General features: G+C 47.9%; 1 protein-coding gene across 2 annotated transcripts; it reads right to left on the bottom strand.

Moving 5' to 3' along the window:
- Positions 1–286: 286 nt before the first annotated feature.
- Positions 287–26,538, bottom strand: URB2 (URB2 ribosome biogenesis homolog). 2 transcript variants are annotated; one of them, XM_027962223.2, is made up of 10 exons: positions 26,271–26,538; positions 24,448–24,586; positions 22,021–22,197; positions 16,878–20,199; positions 14,054–14,214; positions 11,348–11,458; positions 10,647–10,889; positions 6,968–7,055; positions 4,313–4,452; positions 287–728 (listed from the first exon to the last, which is right to left on the bottom strand). In XM_027962223.2, the coding sequence occupies exons 2-10, from the start codon at positions 24,571–24,573 to the stop codon at positions 531–533; spliced, it is 4,566 nt and encodes a 1,521-aa protein (XP_027818024.2). In that variant the 5' UTR covers positions 24,574–24,586; positions 26,271–26,538; the 3' UTR covers positions 287–530. The 2 variants fall into 2 exon arrangements, with proteins under 2 accessions (XP_027818024.2, XP_042096788.1); XM_042240854.1 differs by having other exon boundaries at positions 26,338–26,538.
- Positions 26,539–26,652: the final 114 nt, after the last annotated feature.

Raw genomic sequence — 26,652 nt, 5'->3', positions numbered from 1 at the left:
CTTCGCAGGTAGCACAGTGGTTAAGAATCCGCCTGCCAATGAAAGAGACACAGGAGATGTGGGTGCGATCTCTGGGCTGGGAAAAGCCCCTGGAGTAGGAAATGACAACCCACTTCAGTATTCTCGCCTGGAAAAATCCATGGACAGAGGAGCCTGGCGGGTTACAGTCCACAGGGTTGCAAAGAGTCTGACATGACTGAGCAACTGAGCACACAGTTCCTGGCGGGGAGAGGGGACCTTAAACCACTGGACTAAGACAAAGAACCACATTCAGAACAGCCACAAGGGAGATCTGGCAATTTTTATTCAACTCACCAGGATCTATTTTCAGGATGCTATTGTAACGTTTACTGCATTAAAAAAATACGTTAGAAAATATCTGGTGTGAAAAAATCAGTGTAAAAGGCAATACATATTATATAAACCCCAAAGGATTTTGCACGCATTTCAGTGCTGTGAATTCAAGCGTCTGAAGCCCGCCATCCTCCAGCGCGCCCAGGCCCAGGCCCAGGGGCGCGGCCTGGCGCAGCTCAGACAGCGTATCTTTTCTCTCCCTCGCGCTTGGCCTTGTGGTGCTTCACATAGTCGCTGTGCAGCTCCTTGAAGACGCTGCTCACCCCCAGCTGCAGTGAGGCCCGCAGGAACCGGATGTCGGACTCGATGCACAGGTCCAGGATGAGGTAGATGCCCTCTTGCAGGAGGACTTTCACTGCTGGATACAAAGTGACCTGGGATGAGGGAATACACTTGTCTGTGAGAGCAAACAGGCAGATGCCAGGCCCTAGAACGCCTGACGACGGAGCCCGACTTTGGCCGCCAATTTGAGAAAAGATGCTCCTTTTAAAATGTCATTTTGCACGTAACTTAATTGAATATTCATATCTCAAAAGTTTGTATCTGGAAGAAATAGAGGTCAACTCAAGCCAACAAAAACTTGTAGTAAAACATCATGAAATCACAGAGGTAGCTTTGCTCTTCAGTAAATGATGCTTCTGTGCTTACCAGGGGTATTTAAATCTGGAAGCTTTAGATTTAAAAACCGTAGAGTGAGAGTCACCTTATTGGTCACAGTCTTCCATGTGGCCAATCTTACTGGAAGCTATCCTACCTGTGGGATGAGGGTAGCAAAGTCACCACTTCCTCCAGAGCAGGGCAGGTGGGCAGCATTCTCCAAGCAGATCCCTGATAGATCTTGTCACAGGGCCCAACGTCAGATGTGATTTCTAATTACCATTTAATAGGTTTTTAGTTCTTTCAACAATAACACAATGGGCCCTAAATCCCTAAATGCCCAGAATAATTTAATCGGCCCCTGTGTCCAAGGAGGCAATCCTTCCAAAGAATCTGGGTTAACCAAAATCTGGGCTACCGCAGAAGTGGGCAGTCCAGCTCTGGTGTGACCACATCTGCTACTGGCACAAACTTTCAGATCAGAGATTCAGATTGGTATCTGGACAAAAAGGCCAAGACAGCAGGCACTGCTCACCGTGCCAGGGCCTCGCAGGCTGCAGCTGGACCTGGGCTGCACAGAGTCTGTACACCACAGCAGCAGCAACCAGAAGCAGCAGGAAGGTTCGAGACGACAACCCAGGGGGCGGCCGGTTCTTTATTAGTGTCCTGATGACCTAGCAGCTCATGCCTCTCTGCAAACATGCAGCTTCTAGCGAGGATACAGTTTATTAACTAGAAGAAGCATGACTCACCAAGGTAACCTCTGGGAGGCATTTGTTTTTACCGCTAATGATGCTATTCTTCACAGTTATGGTTAGTTTCACATGATAGCTCAAAAAGCATTTGACAGATAATCACCTTAATTAAATTCTACTATTTTATAGATGATGAGAACATTCAAGGACAGCAGGAGGAAGGACTGGTCTGTGATTCCATACTAAGGTATTAGGGCAGGAAAGAAAAAATGAAACAGAGAAACTAAAAACAGAAGTCTTTCACCTCACTAGCTGGGGTGAGAACCTGCTCACTCATTCACTGAATCATCACTCACTGAACAAACAATCCCCCTTCCAAACGCAACAAGAGGCAGAGTAATTTCCGCCGGGGCAGAACAGATATCTGAACTAAGTGCTGGAGTTCAGATGTCGCAGTCCTTTTACCTGGCACCTCCTGGTGAAGGCAAAGCCCAGAGCGTGGGGTGGGGTGGGGTGGGGGAACAAGAAGCCAGTAGGATCAGGATAACACAAGCACTGCACACCTTTACCTTAGACAACTCATTGAGAAAACAAGAGGGGGGAGCCAGTTTCTACAACATTGGCCAATGAATGAAAACACTTCTAGGTAACTTTTAAAAGGACCCTAGGCCAGGTGAGTAGGAGAAGGCAATGGCAACCCACTCCAGTACTCTTGCCTGGAAAATGGGCGGAGGAGCCTAGTAGGCTGTGGTCCATGGGGTCGCTAGGAGTCGGACACGACTGAGCGACTTCACTTTCACTTTTCCTTTCATGCATTGGAGAAGGAAATGGCAACCCACTCCAATGTTCTTGCCTGGAGAATCCCAGGGACGGCAGAGCCTGGTGGGCTGCCATCTATGGGGTCGCACAGAGTCGGACACGACTGAAGCAACTTAGCAGCAGCAGCAGGCCAGGTGAGTAGTGCAAATTATTTACCCAAAGCTATCAATAAAGAGGGAAAACTGTAAATCTGATCTACGGGTAAAAGAGAAGATAAAAGTGACCATAATTTCCCTGACACATGCCCAGGGTTAACACAACACTGCATGGAAGGAACAGTCTTCAGCAGTGGCTGCCTCTCCCTGACCGAGGCTGTCTCATCGTCACCAGCCCCAATCACTGACACACCTTCACCCATGGCACCTGCCTCCAAAAAGCGAGGGGAAGGCCAGCTAACACACTTGAGGGGAAGGCAAGCTACGCTTGCCATCCAGCTTGTAATTAAAACAACATGTCTTCCTGGTCTCCAAAGATTTACAGTTCTCTCAGGAGAAGCTGCTAATGCACACGGAATACTTTCTTCATTACCAATTTTAAAAACAAATAAAAGGTAAAACATAGACTGTCCTGCCAATGGATTCTGGGACACAACTCCCTGAGATAATTCCCAAAGCTTTTGGTCTTCAAGATTAAAAATTAAAAAATAACCAATAAGCATAAATTAGACATGTATAAAGAGGCTGGGACGCGAAAGACTTTTCATACAGTAAATCTGAGGATAATAATCAGTGACTTCACGCTTCAAATTACAGACTCCCCTCTTGTCCTTAGGTAAGAGATACTGTGGTATCTCATTCAGTTCCTCAGCTCGTGTTCCAACAAAAGCTCACACAGTAATGACTGCTTGGGAAATATCAAGAGTCTATAAAAATGCTAAATAATTGTAAGGAAACCAAACTCCAAGCCCACATCTCATTCAAAGGACGACTTGAAGGGGCTCCTGCATGTGGCTCTGGCTCCCATACACCTGCCTCCCACCCACCCAACCACCTGCCCACATGATGGGCATCTCCACTGACTGAGGGAGCAGGGTCGGGGCTGTGGAAACGCCCTGAAACAGGGTCAGGATGGAAGCCAAGACCACGCCAGGCTTTCTGAGGAATCCCATTCCGATGACCCTCCTTAGAGGAAACGCTGACTCCTCTAATGTAACACTTTACCAGCGACTCATCACCATTCTCACAAGATTCACAACAGGATATTCTATCGAGAGCAAGATACACTACACAAGTAGAGAGATATACACCTGAACATACTGTACTTTACGCCTCTGACTTTCCATTTAAACAAAGAAGACATGAAGTCTTATAATGAACTTACTACACAGGTCACAGGGGGTCTTGTGGAAATAAAAAGTAGCACATTGACACACCAAAGTGAGATCACTGTTGAAGAATGAATGAATTATCCAGAAGCCTGAAGTCAGATGAACTGGGACTACAGCCTTTAATCCAACTGAACAAGTCTACCCGGATCTTTCCCAGGTCACCTGCTTGAGTGAGAGCAGCTGAGCCCCCTGCTGGGAGGGACCCTAGGACCTCTTTCTGTCTCCCGCTCTAGGACTTGGGTAATACTTCATCTCCCTCATGACCCAAGAGACCAAGCCAAACAGGCCTAGGGCTCGCGCGGGAGCAAGGAAAGGCCTAGCGGCGGCAGCAGGAGCCCACCAGCCTGGCGCCGCCAGCCTCTGCGTCCTTGTGCGGCCCTCAGTGACCCTGCAGGGTGGCTGCACCCGCAGGGCAGCTGCCGCCAGGGAGGCCCACCAGGCCCCACGGGTCATACTGCCAGAAGGCCTGTGATCGAGGCTGTGAACAGAAGCGCCTGGGGAGGCAGGCGGCTCGGCCTACCTTCTGTGCCTCCACCACATACTGGGCCACCAGGAAGGGGGCAAACACCCGGAACTCCTCGGCCCGCGCTGCCAGGTGGCTGTACATCCTTTCCACGAGGCGGGCACACGCCAGCACCGCCGGCAGGTCCTCTGCACTTCCTGTGGAAGCAAAGTGTTTCCAAACTGATTAATTCAGAAACCACGCATTTTAACTCTTCTAATTGTACACTTTCAACATAGCCCCGATTATTCAAACCTTCTGTTTGTTTTTTTTTTTTCCCCTAGACTCTTAATTGGCTCAATTTGAAGACAGAATTAGGGGGAGACATTGCATCCAAATATTTATCTATATTGCAAAGAAAAAAACATTTACAATACTCAAGAGTCCATGATTGTTTTTTTAAGAGATGAACTAGAATAACCAAGATTTTAGGATGAATCTAGGATTGCTATTGTATTTAAAAAGGACACGGATATCTAAAAGAAAACTTAAATGGGGGAAAAAAAAGAAAAACCAACTTAAAAAAAAGGCTTTTGATATCAAATGGTTCTAAAGATAAGATGTGTCTTTGCCTCATTAAGTTTCAAAAGTCGTCTAGGATTTTTCTTTCATAGTTGGAGATATATATATATATGACTCAACTAACATTACTAGATCTACCCAGTTTCCCAGATTTATTTCAGACTCCTAGCTCTTCCCCTAGAGTGCCAGGATCACCCAGGCCTTAACAAACTCCTCCTCAGAATTCCAACAGTCTGAAATGTACCACAACCCAGGGTACACATGCCCCCTCGTCTGTCACAGCAGGGTGGGCCAGATACTCTGGCACAGCAGAGCAACCTCCCTGGTTTTCCCTCAGCATAGTAATAGACTTTTTATTAAATTCTAGAAAATGCAAACAAGCCTATAATGACAAAAAGCACATTGGCTGCTGCCAGGGCTTGGGGCTGGACCCCAAGAGGGCTCTTCTGGGGATGAAACAAATGCTGTTTTAACTGCCGTGGTGCTTTCCTGCATGCATTTATCCGTCAAAACTCACTGAAGTATATACTTCAAATGGATGCAGTTTCTCACACATATATTATGCAACAATGAGCTTAATTTTTGGAATGCACAATGCCTTTTTTTAAACATTGAATGCATATACAAATATCTTACATATAAGCAATTTTTCTAGGTGAATGCTATTTTATGAAAGTACATAAACTGTTAACATCACTCCACTGAACATTTTAATAAGTAATACTTATGAGTGAGCCTCTTTAGCTTCTAATCTATACCACATCTTCTCTCTAGAAACTCTGAAGACACATGCGGTTCACACAGGAATTCCTGGCACCTGTTATCTCAGTCCAAATGTACCATGTGGTCATTAAAGAGTATAACCAGCTAAGATGCTCTGCAATTAAGCCATGAACACATCAGAGAGCCCAGTCTGGCCTGACAGGAGGTGACTGGGCCCCACCAGCAATGACGAGGCAGAACCCAGAGCCCAAGGTCAAACTTGAGGGTATGCTGATGACCACAAGCTGCACACACCCAATCCACCCTGACTGCCAGGCCAGGACCAGGTCTTCTGCCACAGTGGATGGCACAGCGAGAACCAGGCTCTGGCTCTTGAGTTCAGAACTGATCTCAGGGGCCTGAGCAAAGAGCTGGGGTCACGCCCACAGCCAGCACAGGGGCAGGAACCTGTTTCCAAATCCTGTTGCCAGACAGACTCACAAAGTCACATGAGAATGCAAAATGCCTAATTGTGCTACTAGCTGACCCCAAAATCAGGCAGAATAATTTGGGAGTTACAGTAATAACTCTACTTTTTCTCTTTCTGCAAAAGGTAACTGGTTAAGTAGCTTAAATCTCCAAGTCTAAACCCATTAACCTGATTCACAAGTGGGGATTATTGCAACCATATACTTGGGTGAGTACCACCCATATATTTCCAGCCCAGAACTACTGTCTTGGGGTTTCCCCCCTGATGCCCTCCAAGCTGAGCTCTCAGGCCCTCCTTTGTAGTCCTGAGCACCCGGCACATCCACCCTTGTGCCAGGCACAGCACACGCTATGTTCACGCTACACAAATTTGAAACGGCACAGTACAGAGAGTCTCACTTTATATGCAAATTTCTAAATAATGAGAATCTCCCATAAATTAGAAGTTTAGCAAGAATCAACCAACTTCAAGGCTGGAAAACCCGCTGTACACATAATTTACACGATTGCCATATGGCAGTTTGCTTCACTGTTAAACAAACACGACCTTGAAGAGATACAGTGGGAATGGTCAACTGCAGAGACTCCACCCTTTTATTAGATGAGTGATGACTGGCTCGGCTACTGCCTGCTCCCCTTTAATCTCCCCACTGACCTATGAGCTCCAGAAACAGTTCTTGAATCCACAGAAAAGAATCTTCAGAAAAGAACTATTTCAGTTAGGGGGTGTCAAATGCATTCACTGCTGCGGATACAGTAAAAACTGTGACTTTTTTTTTAATGTGACATTTAAAAAACTGTTCTGAGTATTCCTTTAATGATCTGAATATGTTATCTTATTTAAACTTCACTGGGTTGTTTAAGTTGGGTGGTTTTTTACCTTTGGTAACACGTGTGGCCAGAGACACCTGTAAAATAAACACATTTGAAATTGTGCATAATACCGTTTCTCTGAATTACCTTTATCTTTCTGCCGTCCTTCATGTATAACTGAACACACCAATCTATGAAAACAGTTCAGGAAAGAAGGGATGGTTTTCAGCATTACCTGAAATAAGAGACAAAATAATATAAAAATATGTAGGCAACTGTTTATTTCAAGTTCTACTTTAAAGGAAGTTGTTATTTATTTCCTTTTTAACTTTACCCATCAGGATACTCAAAACAGTTGCAACTCCTCCTAGCCAGGACTTGCTAGGGAAATGCTCACTCTACTTATTTAACTGCTTTACATCCTGTTTTCATGGTTGGAGTAGGGCTCCCACACTGCATAACTTTAGGAATCTAATGAAGCCATCCTGGTTTAGAATTTGCTGAATCTGTCTTTTACTCTAAGTTGTTTCTGGTGCATTCTGGATATGGGTAGAAACAAATAACAAAAAGTACAGTAGCCAATGTATTCAAGTATAACGGGCACTAGAGAAAAAGATTACATGAAGCAAACCCATTCAAAATGAGAAACAAAATTTCTCATTTTTTAGCAATGAAAAGGTCTGGCTGGGACTTTATCTTAAAAAATGATATCTTAAGTTATAAACAGGATTCTTTCATACTCAACCATCCTGAGATCTCAAGATTGCCAGAAGAAATATCAATAACCTCAGATACGCAGGTGACACCACTCTTATGGCAGAAAGCGAAGAACTAAAGAGCCTCTTGATGAAAGTGAAAGAGGAGAGTGAAAAAGTTGGCTTACAGCTCAACATTCAGAAAACGAAGATCATGGCATCCGGTCCCATTACTTCATGGCAAATAGATGGGGAAACAATGGAAACAGTGACAGACTTTATTTTGGGGGGACTCCCAAATCACTGCAGATGGTGACTGCAGCCAAGAAATTAAAAGACACTTGCTCCTTGGAAGAAAAGCTATGACTAACCTAAACAGCATATTAAAAAGCAGAGACATTACTTTGCCAAAAAAGGTCCATCTAGTCAAAGTTATGGTTTTTCCAGTGGTCACGTATGAGAGCTGGATTATAAAGAGAGCTGAGTGCTGAAGAACTGATACTTTTAAACCGTGGTGTTTAGAAGACTCTTGAGAGTCCCTTGGACTGCAAGATCAAACCAGTCTATCCTAAAGGAAATCAGTCCTGAATATTCATTGGAAGGACTGATCTGAAGCTGAAACTCCAAATCTTTGGCCACCTAATGTGAAGAACTGACTCACTGGGAAAGACCCTGATGCTGGGAAAGATTGAAGGCAGGAGGAGAAGGGGACAACAGAGGATGAGATGGTTGGATGGCATCACTGACTCAATGGACATGAGTTTAAGCAAGCTCTGGGAGTTGGTGATGGACAGGGAAGCCTGGCGTGCTGCAGTCCATGGGGTCACAAAGAGTCAGATACGACTGAGCAACCGAACTGAACTGAACTGATCCTGAGATCATAATCAAAGCAAGACACTGTCAAATAAAGCAGGCAGAAGCCACACAGGGCTACTGAAATTTAAATTAAGTTAAAATTCAGTTCCTAGTCATACAATTTTTAGCCCACATTTCACATGGTCAAGACATGGCCAACCGTTCCCGTGGGAGATGCAGGTACAAACACCCCCAGCCCCGGAGAAGTTCTATTCGGCAGCACTGCTCTAAGGCTCAGGGTGAACAAGGAGTGGATCAAGCGCTAGGACTCTTTTCTTTGGCACAGTTTATTCAAGCAAGGTCTGGAGAGCATAATATACCATTCTTTATGTCAAATCATCAACTTCCGCAACATGTTCAGAAAAAGGTCATCTTGCCAAATCTCTCAGTGTGTCACCATGTTTCCTGAGGCCCTCGCTTCCTCCTGGCATCACAGTGATGAAAAGCACACAGATCCAAGGTCAGACCATCTGAGCTCACACCCTGCTTAACATGCAGTCCTAGACAGAGCACTGAGTCTTTCCACGCCTATTTCCTCATTTGCAAACTGAGGATAACAACAGGTTGTCATGAAGGTTAAATAAGGTAAAACATATCAAAAGCTCAGAATGGCACCAGCTGCTGTACTGCTGGGTACCCTGGCTGGGCTCACTTTGTGCTGTTCCCTTCAGATTCACCTGAGCAGATTCTAGCCTGGGGTTTCTATCAACTCTTTTGTATCACCCACTGCACACATGACCCAACGCATGGGCCCTGCCCCTGCACTGTGCCCACAAGCTGTCACAGGTCACGCCCTTCTTTATTGCAATGCCATGTTCTTATCCTTGCCAGCTCTCTCCTACTATTAAACGGTCTAATTCTGCCCAATGCTTATTCATCATTGGTTTCGCAGGAGATGCAGACAGCTTTCCAATGTTACTTTCAAAAACTGCTTGAAATCCCACAGCTTTTGCAAGATCTGCAGTTCAGTTTATAACTGATTGGTACTGACCTCTTCCCTGGTGGCTCAGACGGTAAAGCGTCTGCCTACAACGTGGGAGACCCGGGTTCAATCCCTGGGTTGGGAAGATCTCCTGGAGAAGGAAATGGCAACCCACTCTAGTACTCTTGCCTGGAAAATCCCATGGACGGAGGAACCTGGTAGGCTACAGTCCATGGGGTTGCAAAGAGTTGGACACGACTGAGCGACTTCACTTTCACTTTATTGCATGGATATTCTACAGTCGCACAGTAATCTAAGAATCAGCAGTGATCTAACAAACAAAGATGCTGACCAGATGGGCAGCGCCAAAGGCAATTGTTAAGTGGGGAGGACACTGGATGGAGTGCTTAGTTTACCAGAAAATCAATTTTTCAAAAAGTACACTATTGGCAGGTCTCCAAACTTAGCGCATTAAAACATTAAAACATATTTGAATGTGCCTATGTATATGTGTATCTGTCCTTTTAGAAGTTCCCACGTATCACGTAGGGCAGTGGCACAGCAAAATGAACACTGGTCAAAGAACTCCAGTCTTCTAGCTAAAATTCAGACTCAGCGCGGTGACAGTGATCAAATCATTCAGCAGCTCTGAGCATCAGTTTCTCTGCCGATGAAATGGGACTGTCACTGACTACAGAGTTGCTGTAGGGGTGAAACAAGACAAGCAGCACATGTTCAGTAAATGCTAGCTGAACTGAAATCTCTTCTATGAAGCATCTGTTCCTAGTCTCATTTTATTTAAAAAGTGGCATACTATAAAACCAGAACTCAGGATACCTCACTCACTATAATCAACTGAATTATAAACCCAAGATGAGATCTAAGCCAGTGAGTGACATTTAAATATATGATCCCTGTGTCTCAGCAGTAACGAATCTGCCTGCAATGCAGAAGATGCAGGTTCAGTCCCTGTGTTGGGAAGATCCCCTGGAGAAGGAAATGGCAATCGACTCCAGTATTCTTGTCTGGGAAATCCCATGGACAGAGAGAAGTCTGGTGGGCCACAGTCCAAGGGGTCACAAAGAGTCAGACACACCTTAGTGACTAAACAAAAACTGCAAAAACAGAATAACTCCTAATGGGCTTCCAGAAACACATACTACACAGATATGTTTTAAGTGTCAGATTCAACACAGCCTGATGTGAAGGTCACACCCTCCCATGCATGAGAAGCCACCTGGGCCCTAGAAACCACTGGAAGCAAAAAGTTTGCCTTGCAAATCCTTACCCTCCTCCTGCTGCTGTTCTCCTGAAAGTTGCATTTCCCTGCCCACATGCACCCTGCCCTCCTCACCTTGGGGTGACACTGCAGGATTGAAAAGAGCACGTTGTGTGCCCTCGAGAAGATACGCCCATACTCAAGGGGCTTCAGGTGGTCCAAGGGTACGGTCAGCAGGATGCTGAAGGCCAGGCTGACGTGGTGAGGGTTTCTGATGGTCCCTTCCCCCTGCCGCAGCAGCGCAGCCAGGACGTCCAAGACAGGCCCCACTAGAGCCAGGGCCAAGGGCTGCTCCTGACAAGCCTCTCGAGTCTGCAGCTACAGGGCAAGGAACAAAGGACAGAAAATGAAGGCAAATCTCCAGGGAAATAGCCCCAAACCCGAAGTGACAGAGGTAAGAAAGTCCAGACTCCAGCACTGACCAGGTCCCACCCTGATCGCCATCCACACCCCCACCCTCTTCTTCCTGATGCTCCCCCTACCCATACCTAAGTACAAATGGGCTTTGCCCACTAATGCAGATTCCCAGTGAAAACAGAAGATCAGAGAGAAGGCTTAGACCCTATGCCCTGAGAATGTGCTCATCCAGGGCATTGCTCATGTAGCACAAGTTAGACTCAGAGCTGATACTGACGTAAGCGCAAGCTGTAAGCACAGTGCTTCGAGCTCAGGACATGGCCCCAGAAACACGCTCTGCATAATAAAACCCGAGGGTGACAGAAGCAGAAGCGACGGAAAGGCAGGGACAGGGGTGCGCACAGCCCAGAGGTACTCACCATCAGAGCCGTGACCATCTGCGGGCACGCGCGCCAGAATAAACTAGCCTTCTCTTCACTGCACGGACAGTTCAGGAGTAACTTAACCAACGTCGCAGCCGACAACACAGCCTAGGGTACAAGGGAAAACACTAGCAGTGGAAGGAGCTGGCTCCGGAAGGAGGCCCATCTCAGGAAGCAGGCCAGTCACGCTGCTGTGACAAAGCAGAGCCCGTTAAGAGTCCCACGCTGGGGTGGGAATGAGACTCGGCTCTGTCAAGTCCTGAGGGCGACACCCTTTACACCACTTGAGGAAATACATGAACTAGGTGGGCAGAACTGTGGCAAAGGAAGAGCCTCCTCTGTAGCACCTCACCAAACCAAACACGTAAACATGCCGGGACAGTGAAACAGAAGACGCTGCAGAGATGTTAATCAGAGGCCCAGTTCATCAAGGTGGTGTCAAAAGAGGAGGCCACCATCCCTTACCCATGAGATCCATCTGTGCCTAGGGATAAAAAGCAGGGCCAGAAGGAAACACGGACAAAGTGTAACAATTAGACTAAGTGCCATGGTGACAGGTGATGATTTTAAACCATGAGAAAGGAAAGTGACTAGACCCATGTGGGCATCTCACACCGTGAACTCGAGCCTTATGGCGGCCCCTTAATTCTCTCCTAATGTTGTAGCCTCCCCCACCATGAAATCCTAGCTTCTGCGCTTTGCCCTTGCTCCCTCTGACCAGACACCCCCACTCTCTCTGCTGAGATTCACTCTCCTCTCCACCTCCCTGGAGGTTGTGTCTCCCCATCAAGGGTCTGCTCACTGCCCCAGCCCCTGCCATCCATCTCCCTACTCACACCCATTCCACCCCCCTGTCTCCCTAGCAACACCCCCATTTCCATTCAAATCTTCTTTATCTCTGAACTCAGCTCAGTCTCACCTCCTCCACAATGTTCCTCTGACTAGCTGATGGTATCTTTCTTTCTTTTTAATAAATAAATACTGCATGCAAGATCTGTTTCTCGACCAGGTATCAAATCTGAGCTCCCTATAGTGGAAGCACGGGGTCTTAACCACTGAACTGCCAGGGCAGTCCCTGACAGGTGTAAATGGAAGTTCATGGGTTGTATTCGCTGGTTGGCTGAAGGAAAGCCCAGAGGCCTTCTCAAAGCTAGGCCTTCGGAGCTGCAGACACACAGTAAAAACTCCCAGGGAGGCAAGCATATGCTGTTGGGGGGGTGGAGGGAGGGCTCACATGAAGAAGCAGCAAGCTCCCTCTGTCGCCCCCAATCTGCCCCCAACCAGCTCTCCTCCCACTCACATCAAAATCCACCTCTGGGTGCCAATTCTAACCAAAAGTCAAGAAAACCCTCATGAAACAGAGAGAGCCTGGGACCCAGTGAGCCCCTAGCTTTCCTCCTTCTGTGCAAGCAACAGCCTCCAGCCGGTCTGGTGCTCAGGCTGGTCAGGGGGCCGAACTCGAGCACTTTGGCTCTGCACAGAGGCTCCCTGGACACACTGACCTAGTGTGAAGTCAGGGCTTTGTTAGCAATGACCGAGTAGGCTGGGGGCAGAGGGCCCAAGGGCAGCTTGCTACCCTGAGAGATTCTCAAGTGGGAGCTGGGCTATGTGACCAAACCAAGTAACATTTTCAAAAGTATGATGTGAGTGATCTCAAACAATGGAGAGTAGCACTTAACTTTTTATGTGTCAGTAGACGGTTACTCCTTGCAAGAAAAGTTATGACCAACCTAGACAGCATATTCAAAAGCAGAGACATTACTTTGACGACTAAGGTCCGTCTAGTCAAGGCTGTGGTTTTTCCTGTGGTCATGTATGGATGTGAGAGTTGGACTGTGAAGAAGGCTGAGTGCCGAAGAATTGATGCTTTTGAACTGAGGTGTTGGAGAAGACTCTTGAGAGTCCCTTGGACTGCAAGGAGATCCAACCAGTCCATTCTGAAGGAGATCAACCCTGGGATTTCTTTGGAAGGAATGATGCTGAAGCTGAAGCTCCAGTACTTTGGCCACCTCATGCGAAGAGTTGACTCATTGGAAAAGACTCTGATGCTGGGAGGGATTGGGGGCAGGAGAAGGGGACGACCGAGGATGAGATGGCTGGATGGCATCACGGACTCGATGGACGTGAGTCTGAGTGAACTCTGGGAGATGGTGATGGACAGGGAGGCCTGGCGTGCTGAGATTCATGGGGTCGCAAAGAGTCGGACACGACTGAGCGACTGAACTAACTGACTGATTATGAGTGTGTGCGTGCTATGCATGCTAAGTCTCTTTAGTCGTGTCTGACTTAACGCAACCCTACGAACTGTAGCTTGCAGGCTCCTCTGTCCATGGGATTCTCCAGGCAAGAATATTGGAGTGGGTTGCCATTTCCTTCTCCAGGGGATTTTCTCGACCCAGGGATCGAACCCACACCTCTTACATCGTCTTCTGCACTGGCAGGCAGGTTCTTCACCACTAGCACCACCTGGGAAGCCCAATAGTATTCCATATAGTAAGAACACAGTTGTAATTTGAAAGAGCCCCCCTTTGGAAAATACAGCCTCTGTGCATTGAGGACCTGGGCTCCTCTGAGTCCACAGCTCCGTCCCAAACTCCCACGGTGCCTACAGTCGCTGTTGGATTGATATTGCACATTTGTGTCACTTCAGCACTAACACGGGCATTTCTAACTCTTCCCACTGAAGCCAAAGGGGCAACCCACCTGCAGATCTGCTCTCCACAGGTTACTGACGTCCAGTCCCTGGAGGATACACTGCAGCCACATGTGGAAGTCCTCTGTCGTCCCAGACTCTAACATTTGGGTGAACAAAGCTCCCAAGTGAGGCTCAATCTCCTCAACTACCTGAACCGGAATCGCAGGATCTGTGAAGGAAACAAGACTGCTAAGATATGGCAGACAAGGGGCAGGTTAAGTAAACCATCTCAATGAGATGAAATGGTGTGCAGTCAGTAAAGGCCAGCATTTCGGAGACATGGGCAGAGTCACAGTGCAAGTGAGAAAGCAGAGCACACTCACAGCCTGGCGCCGCCCTCTCGCACCCGGCCCTCGCGCCCTGCCCACAGCACCTGTGCACCCAGTGTAGAATCCAAGAGGACGACGGTGGCGACGTCCAGCAGGGCTCACCTCTGGACCGTGGGAGACAGGTGACTGGCGATCGCTTCATACTCTTTTCTACTTTTCTTATATTCTTTTATGAACTCAGTAGGGGCTCAGGGGTGGGGTGGTACTTTTACATAGATGGGGATGTTGAAGGGATGGAAAGAAGCCCAGGCTCATGAAGCCTGTCTGCTGCAGTTACCCCAGTTCCCCTACTTAATGCAGGACAGTCTTACGAAGTACACCCAGGGTCCGCAGGTTCATCAGAGAGCCCACAGTCAGCAGGCTCAGGGCCCTTTACGATCCAACCCCAGCATAACTGTTCCAGCCAGCAGATGAGCCCACCCTGAGCAAGTCCCTCCTGCGCCCCAATCTGTGTTTCCTACAGGCAGCACTGAGGGCGGGTGGACCGGCCCAAGGCTCTGAGAGACAACATCCAGGTCCAAGTGTCCCACAGCTGCAGGATTCTGGAGGCGTGACCTCCCTGAGCCTCAACTCTCTCATCTGTGAAATGGGTGGGACAGCACCAACTCCTAGAGTCGGTCAAACACTGGATGGCTGAACGTCAGCACCGTGACCTCACTGCCCTCCCCTCACCCATCTCCCGTAGGAGGCCTTCACTGCCAGAGTCCACTGTGCTGGTTGCTTCAAAGCCTTTCCTCACCCTGTGACTCTGGTAATTTGTGTGAATGTCTGTTTACTAAATTAGGTCAAAACCAATACCTTATTCATCTCCAGAGGAGGACACAGTTCCACACATATAGGAAGCATTTTTAAGTGATGGTTTTTTATAACTGAATCGAGGTAGTCAATTCTCCTGTCAGACAGCATTTCTTACAAATTCTCATTTTTCTGAGCTGAGACCTACTTGACTTACCCTGAAGGACCAAGGTGGTCACCTTAACCCTTCCTCTCCCAGCCCAAAGCCCCAGGCCATCCCCCTTGGCCTTTCCTCCAGACCTCTCACCACCCTGGTCCCTTCTAGAGGCGAATCTAGCAGCTCAGGTGCGTGAGGCCTGCCCCCATGGCAACACTGGCAACACTCAGGCCAGCGATCTGGGGGTGCAGTAGGGTATGAGGCCTCACCCCCCAACCCAGCTCTGTCTGGGGTAAAAGGTACAACAAGTCCAGGGACACATAACTAGGACTCAGAGGCTGCCTCCAATTATGGGGGTCTCAGGGATAAAGGAGGACACTCCATTCATATTTAACAAAGGGGAAGGGGGCCAGAGCTTTAGACCACCAGCGGCCATTTCTTAGGACACTGGTCTTAAATGCTCTATCAGAACGTGTTAAATGAGTTAACGGAAGACTGAATTTAACCCATGAAGAAGGTGACACCATTCCGTGAGAGTCGCTGACAGAGTGAAACAGAACACAGAACACGTGCCCAAGGCCCCCAAGTCAGTCCACACCCAGAACAGACCAGGAGGGGAGGCAGCAGCCCTCTGCCCTGGCCGTGGCCCAGGAGGCCTCTCTTCCTACAAAGCCCAAGAACATCTGTGGGTGCGAGCATACCATAGCCCCAGCTCGCCACCGCAGCCTCCCCACCAGGGAACAGAGGTCAGTGTGCACTGTGAGGGCTGGGCTAGGCTGGCGGGCCCCCCGCCCCACCTCAGAGGATCTTAACTAGCCTCCACTTCAGTAACAAGCAAATAAGAAGAAAACAGGCCCACAGCAACTGGGAACGGTGCTGCCTTGATGAGATCAAGTTAGGGATGGACTCTGGTCTGCTAACCTCTGACCTGGGGACAGCAGGGAGTGAATTCTGCATCAAGACACTGGCTAGGCTTTTGGTCCTGATTAGCTACCCTGCAAGGGAGACACCCAGCTAAAACACTGCGATGACATCGTGGGCTGCGCCACTGTCCAGTCAGGTCCCAGGGCCCCAAAATGGCCAGGACCACTGAGGCCCGGGGGACGATATCCGCCCTCACAGAGTTTCATGAGGTTCCCCATAAATTAAGTCACCTGCAACTTTAAAAGGTGGGCAGGTTTAATCTTTCTTAAGTCCACCGGTGATGCTGAAGATCTGATACTGGAGAGCCTCCAAAGAGGGATGAAGCTGTCTACGTTGACTTCTGGGGCCAGGATGGAAAGACTCAATCATAGAAGAGTGATTCAAAACTATAAACTAGAATGACCTCCAAAATAAGTGAAGAACTAAAGCATGAAACAATGTATCTAGAAGCCTGCTATTTGTGTAAAAAGCAGGAAAACAACTGTGAGTAACTGCTCACATGCCCAAAGAAGGGAGACGCTAGACGTGAACACCAGGGAGGGCTTCTACCAGCTCCTGGTGTAGCACCCTCTGAAATGCACCCCTGCTTCACAAAAGGGGGCGGGCAGAAAGTCACCTGGCTGCCGCTCAGTGACCTTCCACCAAAAGCTATCCAGTACAGAAGCAGCTCAGGAGAAAGCGCCTCACCTGCAAGGACTTTCCTCACAGCATGAAACACGGAGGTACACACAGAATCCTCCTGAGGATGTAGTTCTGGGACCAAAAAGAACAGAGTTAAAAACTGCACGGCTGCCTGGAAAGATCGGGGATCTCCCGCTAGGGCTGGCAACTCCAACAGGATCTGAGCATAGGTGGTCTGGTAGAGAGTGGTGTAGGCGGACAGCGCTTTGTCTGTCCCTTTCGAAACATCTGTCCAATTGTGCCTGGAGCGCAGGGCCACATCGGCCTCCAAGAGCGAGCCCAAGGACGAGATGACAGTGGGCAGGAGGCGGCCCTGGGCCCCGGGGGCCATGCAGCGCTGGAGCAGGGCCCCCGCCTGCAGCACTACCTCCTTCAACAGCTTGGGCAGCACTTCTGGGGCCTCGTCCTGCTGCTTCTGCTCCTTGACTAAAGGCCCCAGCACTTGGCACACCTTGGTTAAGGACACCAGCATGAGCTGCTGGCCCACAGGAATCTGATTTTCTGACTGTTTGCCTGAAGTCACTTCATTGTGCAGTTGGTGCCCTGAGAGGAAGGCAAGGATTTTCCCAAAATTGAGCCCCAGACTGAGCTTTCTCTGGATAAGCATCTGCAGGAGCTGTTCTAAGAACGTTCCCACCACCTGGAGGAATTCCAGCCAAGAGGGGTCATCCACACTCACAAGAAGCCTCCTGCTGGCTCTGAACAAGGAGGTCAGTGTGATCTCAAAGATATCGCTAACATACATGACCCTGAGCACAGCCTGGGCACTGTTTCCTCTCTGCAGGCAACCGAGAAGCTGGTAGCACGTCCTCAAACACCTGAGGCTCAGGGAGGAGGAGCAAGAGCTGCCCGGCGTGGCGACGGCCACAGACAGTAACAGAAGAAAACAATGCACATGATAGGGTGCCGGGAGGCTGTCCAGCTGTAGAGCAGAAAGAATCCCCAAAAGCTGCAGGATGCTCTCCAACTGCTCCCCCTCCAGCTGAATGGGGGAGTCACCCCTGACCAACGAGAGTACGTTTTGGGCAATTTCTTCTCTTGGCTCTACACCTTCAGATCCAACTTTGGCAAATCTGCTTTCCCAGTGAGCCATGACCATGTAATCCTCTTCAAAGAGCCAGGGCAGCTGCTGGCGGAGAAGAGCTGGCTCCCTCTGGGCAGCGGCACACAGGATGCTGCCACAGCGCGCGGTCAAGCCCAGGAAGAACGCAGAGTGGAGGGACTGCATTTCAGGGAAGAGAGGGCTGTGGAGGACAGCCTGGGAGATCTTTCCGAGTGTGATATCTGGTTCCTCCTCCGCTAAGCCTTCCTGGGCTTTGCTCACTGGTAAAGTTCTCAGCAGGATGCTGGCCAGGTACTGTAGGTCATCTGGACCAAGATATGATGTTAAAATCATGAGATTGGACATGACCAAGTGCCAGTGGGCAATGGGGTAGGTGAGCGCACTCACTGTCCCGACCTGGCCATCCCAGGAAGCTGACGTCCCCCGGGTCACACTCGCTCTCCCAGAGCCCAGGATGTAGGCGGCATCACGCCTCAGAGCACAGAGGGCTTCTTCAGACTGGAAACTGGCTTGCAGTAAGGTGTTCTTCATTCTCTGCAGGTGGAGCTGCTCCAGGCAGTACCGACCAAGGGAGTCGGACTGAAGCGTGAACTCCTCTATCTCCTCCCAACGCTTGGCCTCCACGCCCGGGAGCAGCGGAAGGGGGCCTGAGGGCTCTTGGGTAGCGCCCGCCAAGGCCCCGGGCTCAGAGCGGTATGGGCTGCAGTTCAAGCGCAGCACGGCGTCCACCTGGACCCAGGAGTGGGCAAGCAGAAGCGCAGAGTCGCCAACCTTCTGCTGCCAGAGCTCAGGCGTTGAGGACCAGGGCTTGCAAAGGAGGGCCAGCAGGGGCTTCACGAGGCCCTGCAGCATTCCGTCCATGGCCTTCCGCATGCGCCTGACCACAGGCAGGGGTGAGCCAGCATCCAAGCTCCGCGCGTGGACCATGACACAGCACAGCAGCGAGCTCAGCGACAGGGACTTCAGGGCCATGTCCTCGTCACCCTGCAAGCCAGGCAACACCAGAGACTGGAACTGCTCCTGCACCTGGGCCCACATGTCCAGGACCTGGCTCAGGGGCAGCTCCGGGAGGCACTCTTGGAGCACCGCAGCAGGACCAGCAGCCAGCAGTGGCAGTCTCAGCGCCTCAGCTGCGGGGCGACAGAGCACCCCTAGCACCTCCTCGAACAGCCGGGGTACCTGCCGGAGCCTGGCGTATGTCTGGAAGAGTGTGTGGATCAGTGCCTCCTGGGCTTTCTGGGTCCGCAACTCTGTGACTTCTGCGTCGATCCATGCTGAAGCCAACAGGTCATCCAGGTCTGGCTCCAGGATCAAATGATTCAGGGAGAGCAAAACCTTGAGGCAGCGGAACCAGGCCGGCACGAGGGCCTGTGGATGGTTTAGCAGCAACTCAGCCAGACGACGGTAAAAGTGGAACTGAGCCTCACCATGCCGGATTCGGTCCGCAGCGATGTTGTAGATGGTGTTACTGGCCACTGAGTTTAGAAGCTGTTCCACAACAAGGAGTTCTGCGGTCCAATCGGACACAGACAGGGCTTGCCTCTGCTCCTCCAGGTGGGAGATTCTTAAGCAGCCAAAAAGTTGAGGGAGCACCTTGAAGCAAAGCAGCTGGTTCCCCTCCTTGAGGTAAGACTCAACAAAGAGTTTGTACAGCAAGGCCACAGAGTTGGCCACCACTGAAGCCTGAAGGGGTGGGTCACAGTAGCCAGCATCCACCAGCCTGGCAATTATAGTGCCCAGGGGAGCTAGAAGATTCTTCATGGCCCCTATCTTTGAGTCGCCTTGCTGCTGGTCCAAGAGCTCCTCTCTGTATGAAGGGAGCAACTCAGGCTGAAAAGCTCCACCTCGAAGCACAGCCTCAATCTGATTCCTAATGTCCCGGCCTAGCGCTGGCCGCAGCTGGCCCTGGCCAGCCTGAGTCCATGTGCCCCCCGAGAGAAAGTGTCTCAAGACCAGGCAGGGCTGGAGCAGGTGCCCAGTCAACTCCCCAAAGGCGCGTCTCGGGTTGACCTGCTGCTGCTGAAGTGAGAGGTAGTGGCTGAGGCTCAGGTGAATGACTTCAAACAACTGGGGTGTTACGGCTCCTGGCTGCCGACAGGCCAACCAGCAGAGCTGGCTCAGCAGGTCAACTATCAGCTCCTGCCTGGCCGTGTAGATGACAGCAAGGGCAGGTGTCGAGAGGATACCCTGGCAGCAGCTCAGCACAACACAGATGTTCCTCTGGGATCCCAAAAGAGAGAACTCGGCTATCCTCTCATTGATGATCTGAGTATTGAGAAAGAAAGGAAACTCGTCACTGACGCTAAACCCGCAGACACTCAAAAAACACAACACAATGAGCAAACTCGCTCCTTGCCCTGATCTTAATGAGAAAAAAATGCCCAGATTAGCACATCTAAATGGACTTGACTTTTCCTTAGCACATCAAAAGAAGCCAGAGGACCTGTCTTAATTCCTACACACATCCATCTCCTACCAATATAAATTAAGAAAAGGGCTCCATGCCTTTATATATCTGCTGTCCTTTTCTAAATAGCAGAGTTTTATAAGGCTTAAAGTCCAAAGATTTCATGTTTTCTTAGAACCTAAACCTATAATTCAACTTAGATGCTACAGGTAGATGGGACAGTGACTTCAGTTATGATCCTGTGGTCCAAAACACAATTCTATAATCAGTAATACTGTTTGTATCTAAAAAAGCCAAAGCAAAAGGCATTCTTAAAAGAAGAAAACAAACATTGCCAGTTACGACTTATAGCAAACCCAGTCTACAGCTTTCAAAATTCTGAAAGTCACAAAAAACAGAAATCACAAGGGCCAGGCAGATTCCAAAATTCACTTATGGGCTATGCAACTTGCTTCCAGCCTCATAGCATCTGAGAATCAAATTTATCCCAGGTACCAAGTTATGAGTAGCCCAATGACACAGGTGTGTTTATCTCCATCCATATAACTGCTGGCTCCGGAAAAGCTGAACCAAAAATATTTTGTACTTAAATGCCAGCACTCTACTATGGTAATCTTCAAATATTTCTGATTATACAACTTTTTCTACTTTTATACCTGATAAGGTTATAAATTATACACATGCACCAAAGTACGAGTACTTTATACAATTATAAGGCATACATAAAAATTAAGGTGACCTTTTAAAAATCATATAAAGATGAAATAGTTTCTTCTCATATCCCCTAAGGACCATTCAGAATAGTCCAGTTTGGTGACCACTGACCTATTAGTTTAAAAAGTGACATAATTCAGAGCATAATTTCAAGAACCACTAAAGCTTGTGAACCATCAGGCTATCAACCATTTAATTCCTCTGTTCCCAGCCTCTACTGCTTTTCTCCGGCCCACTGAGTCAAAAACGTTTGAGGAAAATCTCATCTGGATTTTGACCTTTGATCTCCCTCTAGTTCAACAAAAAGGTGGGGGAAAAAAGTCATAAAGTAGCATCATCTGCTGGATACCTTTTCTCATTAAAAAGGTAATTAACCAGCTTATGAAAACGTTCTAATCTTTTATTCAATATTAAATAATATAAAGTGCTTAGTTCAGTCAGTAATGAAAGCCACGGCAGATGAGGCCTGCCCACCGCTCCCCTCCTGCTGTGCAGCCCAGTTCCTAACTCTCAGGGGTTAGGGATGCCTGGTGTAGCGAATTTGATATGCATTCACTAAACATCAATTATCATTATAACTGTAAATGTACTATTTTTTCTTCTCCCCTGCTGTTGTGCTGTGTGTGTGCTCAGTCGTTTCCGACTCTTTGCAACCCCACAGACTGTACCTCATCAGGCGCCTGCATCCATGAAATTTTCCAGCAAGAATACTGCAGCATGTTGCCATTTCCTACTCCAGGAGATCTTCTAGACACAAGGATCGAACCTGCGCCTCATGCATCTCCTGCACTGGCAGGTGGGTTCTTTACCACTAGCACTACCTGGGAAGCCATCTCCCCTCCTACCTTGATATTTTCTGCATCTTGATATAATTAACCATAAGACAATTAAGCCTCTGGCATTAACAGGAAATCAACAGAGATACATGTAACACATACAGGATAACACAGGAAACTGTTAATTACCTTGATGAGGGAAATCTGAAGGTTAACTGTCTTTCCATTCTTGAGGAGGTTCTGCAGTTTTCTGCTATGTAGAATGTTATCTACATAGATCCAAAGCCTTTCAACAACGTCTTCCTTCAGTTCAAGTTTTTTCTTATAAAATCCAACCAACGACTGCCTTGCCCAATCAAGCAATACCTGAATTTGGAAAAAAATATACTTAAAAATAAATGAATTTCTTTATCAAGAAAAACACTGGACATTTATAGGGACATCCCATGAATAACCAAATACAACTGCCAGGGGGAAGAACTTTCTTTACAACTTATCTTTGGTAATATTGTGTTTTGATACCTTAAAATATGTTTATTAAACAATAAACATTAAAATATGTTTATTAAACAATTAAAAAAACACTAACTTTGGAGACTTCCCTGGTGGTCCAGTGGCTAAGACTCCATGCTCCCAATGCAGGGGGCATGGGTTCGATCCCTCATCAGGGAACAGGATCCCACATGTCACAACTAAAAGATCCTGAATACCGCAACAAAGATATTGTGTGCCCCAACTAAGACCCAGCACAGCCAAATAAATAAATTAAACAAAAAAGAAAAAAACTAATTTGGCCATCACCTGGGGCCAATAAAAAGTTTCAAGTGAAATGGTTTCTTCTAACTAATCTCTTCTAAATTGTAAAAGTTAAAAGCACAACAACAATTGCTCAGGATGGCCACAAAAAGAATGACACACAAAAGCAGAGATGCAGAGTCAGGAGACCAGAGTTTGTGTCCCGGCTTCCTGAGTTAACCTGCAGCTTCACCTCTAAACCTACTTATTGCGTTTAGAAGACAGAGTCTTCCATGAATGATTCACAAATGCTGTATCAGGAGGAGGGCTGAACATGGATAGTTTTCATTATTGCGACATGATTCCTTATTCATAAACACAAGGAAAGGTGGTGAGGCCCCAGCTCAAGACACCAGAAATGTCCACAACAGCATGAATAGTGCAAACGCTAAAAGAAAAAAACTCTCCCGAGAAGGATAGTGGAAACCTCGATCAAACTGCCTGCCACAGCTGTCAGGTGACACTTAGGCAGCCAAAACGGTTCTTACGTAGAGCCAGATTCAGAAACTGCTAGTTCTGCTGGTGCTGTACAAAGTGGATCTCCTCATTTCAACAGCGGCAGTCCATCTTTGACAATTATGAACTGCTTTATTGCTGCTGTTTGGCCACTCAGTTGTGTCTGACTCTTTTGCGACCCCACGGACTGCAGCCCGCCAGGCTCCTCTGTCCATGGGATTTCCCAGGCAAGAATACTGGAGTGGGTTGCCATTTCCTTCTTCAGGGGATCTTCCCAACCCAGGGATCGAACCTGTGTCTCCTGCATTGACAGGTGAATTCTTTACTGCTGAGGCACCAAATGACTGTATGTTAATCCATTTTAATGAGTTCATCACCTTGGTGTCTCCATTACATTAACAGTTTTTCTTAGTCAGATAAGTTTGAGAAATGTTAACAAAGAACGATGTCTTTCTTGCTTCCTAGTCTGTTTCTAATCTATCACTTTAGAATCTAATTCCCCTTGGGTTATTACAAATGCTAAAGCTTCTCTACTTCCCAACCTTTGATTCATCAAGTTCCAAAGATGTTCAAAAAGCACCAATAAGAACTGTTTATGGAGCATCACTTAGGATTTACAAATAAATGAAACTGCCAACAGACTCAGAACCTAATTCCTGTAAGTGAAAGTGAAGTCGCTCAGTCGTGTCCGACTCTTTGCGACCCCATGGACTGTACCCTACCAGGCTCCTCTGTCCATGGGATTTTCCAGGCAATAGTACTGGAGTGGATTGCCATTTCCTTCTCCAGGGGATCTTCCCAAACCAGGGATTGAACCCTGGTCTCCCACATTGTAGACAGACACTTTACCGTCTGAGCCACCAGGTAACCCAAGTCCAAATGTGTTCACTGATGCCCAAACTTAGGGCTTCCCAAGTGGCACCAGTGGTAAAGAACCTGCCTGCCAATGCAGGTGATATAAGAGACACGGGTTCAGTCCTTCAGTTGGGAAGATCCCCTGGAGAAGGGCATGGCAACCTACTCTAGTATTCTTGCACGGAGAAACCCATGGACAGAGGAGCCTGGCAGGCTACGGGTCACAAAGAGTTGAACAGGGTTGAAGTAACTTAGCACACACCCACGTAATTTGGAATATAAGAGATATTTCCAAACATAAAAGAAATGCTGAGGTTTTATAACAGAAAAAGTTTGTTAGTGAAATATCTATTAACTTCTTCCCACTGAAACTACTTTTAACTTTCTAACCATGCTTCCTTCTCCAACCTTTTCTCTAATCTTTTAAAATTTTAACTAAACATCAATATGCAATTTAATAAGTGACCATTAGTTTAGGTCGTAAAACCGTAACTTTTGCATTAAACTTACTTGTTCTTTATTTGGAAGAAGACACTGGTGAGAAATCCAAGCAAAGTGAGCTAGTTTTAGTTTATCTTCCCAGGACGTTGTCTTGCTTTTAAGTTTCACAGAAATGCCAGAATAAACAGCTGCCATTTCAGCACTTTACCTACAATTTAAAGCAATGGAAAAAAAATACGTTATATAAAGGTCAAACTTAATAGGCACCAAAAATGAACATTATGTACCTTATTGTCTACGTAACTTATACACCTTTAAAAAATATTCTTCAGTGAATTAAAACACCATTGGGCAGAAGTCAATATATAAGATGCTTGAGTCCATGAGTTTTCTAGACGAAAACTTTCATGCTTTTCACATGAAAGCAGACAGAAGATGGATTACCCACACGTGTAAAAGTATTCCTGCTGTGATCAAACATGACATCCTTAGAGGTCAGTGTGCAGGAATTCACTGAAACAAAACCCAAAGTGTTCAAATTACTTGAGAACACTCAAATTACTTTATTTTCACACATGGCTTTAGATTGAAAGGGTTGTTACAGCAAAAATGTCCTAATACATACATACTGTAGAGTATGTATTAGGATCCACTCCACTAAACAGTTTAAAAAGATAAGCAGTATTTGGAAATGGTAATATTTCTCCAAGTTCAAAAGAAATAAAGTATAAACCCAGTCCCAACAGAAAGACTTATTTCAGCTGCAACAGTAACTTCATTAATTTACCAAAATACACTGCTTCTAAAGACTCTACAGAATACAGTTAAACAATTAATGTTGGAAAAATACAATACAAAAAAAATTATGACTAAAGCACCAATACAAACATACCAACCACTTATAATCCTATAAAACTGAGATAAATGTAGCTTTGAGTTTCCTAAAAGTCATAGTAAAAATGGAAAACATCAGATTAAATCATTCTCATTCTATTAAAGTAAACAAGTCAGCTCCTCAAAGGAGAAAGGTTTTCATGGTACTTAATACTGAAATAGAGATCCCAGGTGGCTCAGTGGATAAAGAATATGCCTGCAATGTAGGAGACACAGAGATGCAAGTCCATCCCCAGGTCCAGAAGATCCCCTGGAGAAGGGCATGGCAACACACTTCAGTATTCTTGCCTGGAGAACCCCGTGGACAGAGGAAGCTGGTGGGCCACAGTCCACAGAGTCACAAAGAGTCGGAAACGACTGAAGGACGGACCACAGCACTGCAAACAGCAACCAAATAGGACCAGTGAAATATGGAGGCAAAATCGCGGCCTCAAGATTCTATTTTAAATACTCTCAAACGAAAAGAGTTTGATCTACTGAGAGCTGGATCACTGGATTTCTTTAATCTAAGGGGTCCGAAATTCTCCAGACCTACCTTCAGAATTAATTCTCTATAGGCAATTTTACAAGGGAATAAGGAATGATACTATTCCTCTGTTACAGAGACCAGAACAGTCAAAAGATGTCAGTCTGCCGTGTGTCAAAACATCCAATATACATCCAACAGTTACTAACTTAACTGTGAAATTCAATGTCGACCATCACGACAGCTACCAAGTACTTAAAAAGCGTCTGAAGAACTGGCTACAAAGACGCCCCAGACAACTCTCCTAGACCTGCCAACCTTGGGCTCCCGGTGACCTCAACGATCTCTGCGAACGCGCGTGGGAAGTCGGGTTGAGGACCACAAACCCGCGAGGACAGCAAAGCCGCGTCCGTCTTGCGCGTTCACACGCCGGAACCCTGAGGAGCTCAAGGAAGCTAACAGCCAGGAGGCAGGCGAGAGGACGCCGGAGGAGCGACCAGCGGGGAGGACCGGGCCTTGGTGGGGAGCTCACCTGGAGGGACGTGGTCACCTGGCAGGAGCCGCGATCGGGGCGGAAGGCCGGCCGGGAGGGGACTCACCTGCCGGCAACCCCAGGTGAGGAACTCACGCAGGCCCCGCCGTGAGGCGCAGCGGACTGGTCGGAGGTCAGTCCCCGAGTCGGGAGCTCTCCCGGCGGTCAGTCCCGGACCTCGCGGGGCCTGACAGCAACAACGGGAGCGACTCCGGAGCTACCACGTGAGGGCCTCGCTCCTTCCGCCCAAAGCCAGCCGCCCGGGTTTGGGCGGCGCGGCGCTGGGAGGGGCGGAAGGAGCGCGGGGGCGGGGCGGCGCGCGCGCCAGGCATCGCCAGCCGAGCGCCGAGGCGCCGCGCCCATTGGCGGAGACAGCTGCGCG

Source organism: Ovis aries, chromosome 25, assembly GCF_016772045.2.
Source record: "Ovis aries strain OAR_USU_Benz2616 breed Rambouillet chromosome 25, ARS-UI_Ramb_v3.0, whole genome shotgun sequence".
Lineage (NCBI taxonomy): Eukaryota > Metazoa > Chordata > Mammalia > Artiodactyla > Bovidae > Ovis > Ovis aries.
This window is presented reverse-complemented; position numbering and strand designations above follow the sequence as displayed.

Excerpts from the sequence above, each read along its gene's own strand:
- URB2 (XM_027962223.2), bottom strand. The coding sequence starts at position 24,573 with ATGGCAGCTGTTTATTCTGGCATTTCTGTGAAACTTAAAAGCAAGACA. Across the intron at positions 22,198-24,447 it reads TTCTTCCAAATAAAGAACAA|GTATTGCTTGATTGGGCAAG; the intron begins GTAAGTTTAATG and ends TTCCAAATTCAG. Across the intron at positions 10,890-11,347 it reads AGATGGTCACGGCTCTGATG|CTGCAGACTCGAGAGGCTTG; the intron begins GTGAGTACCTCT and ends CTTGCCCTGTAG.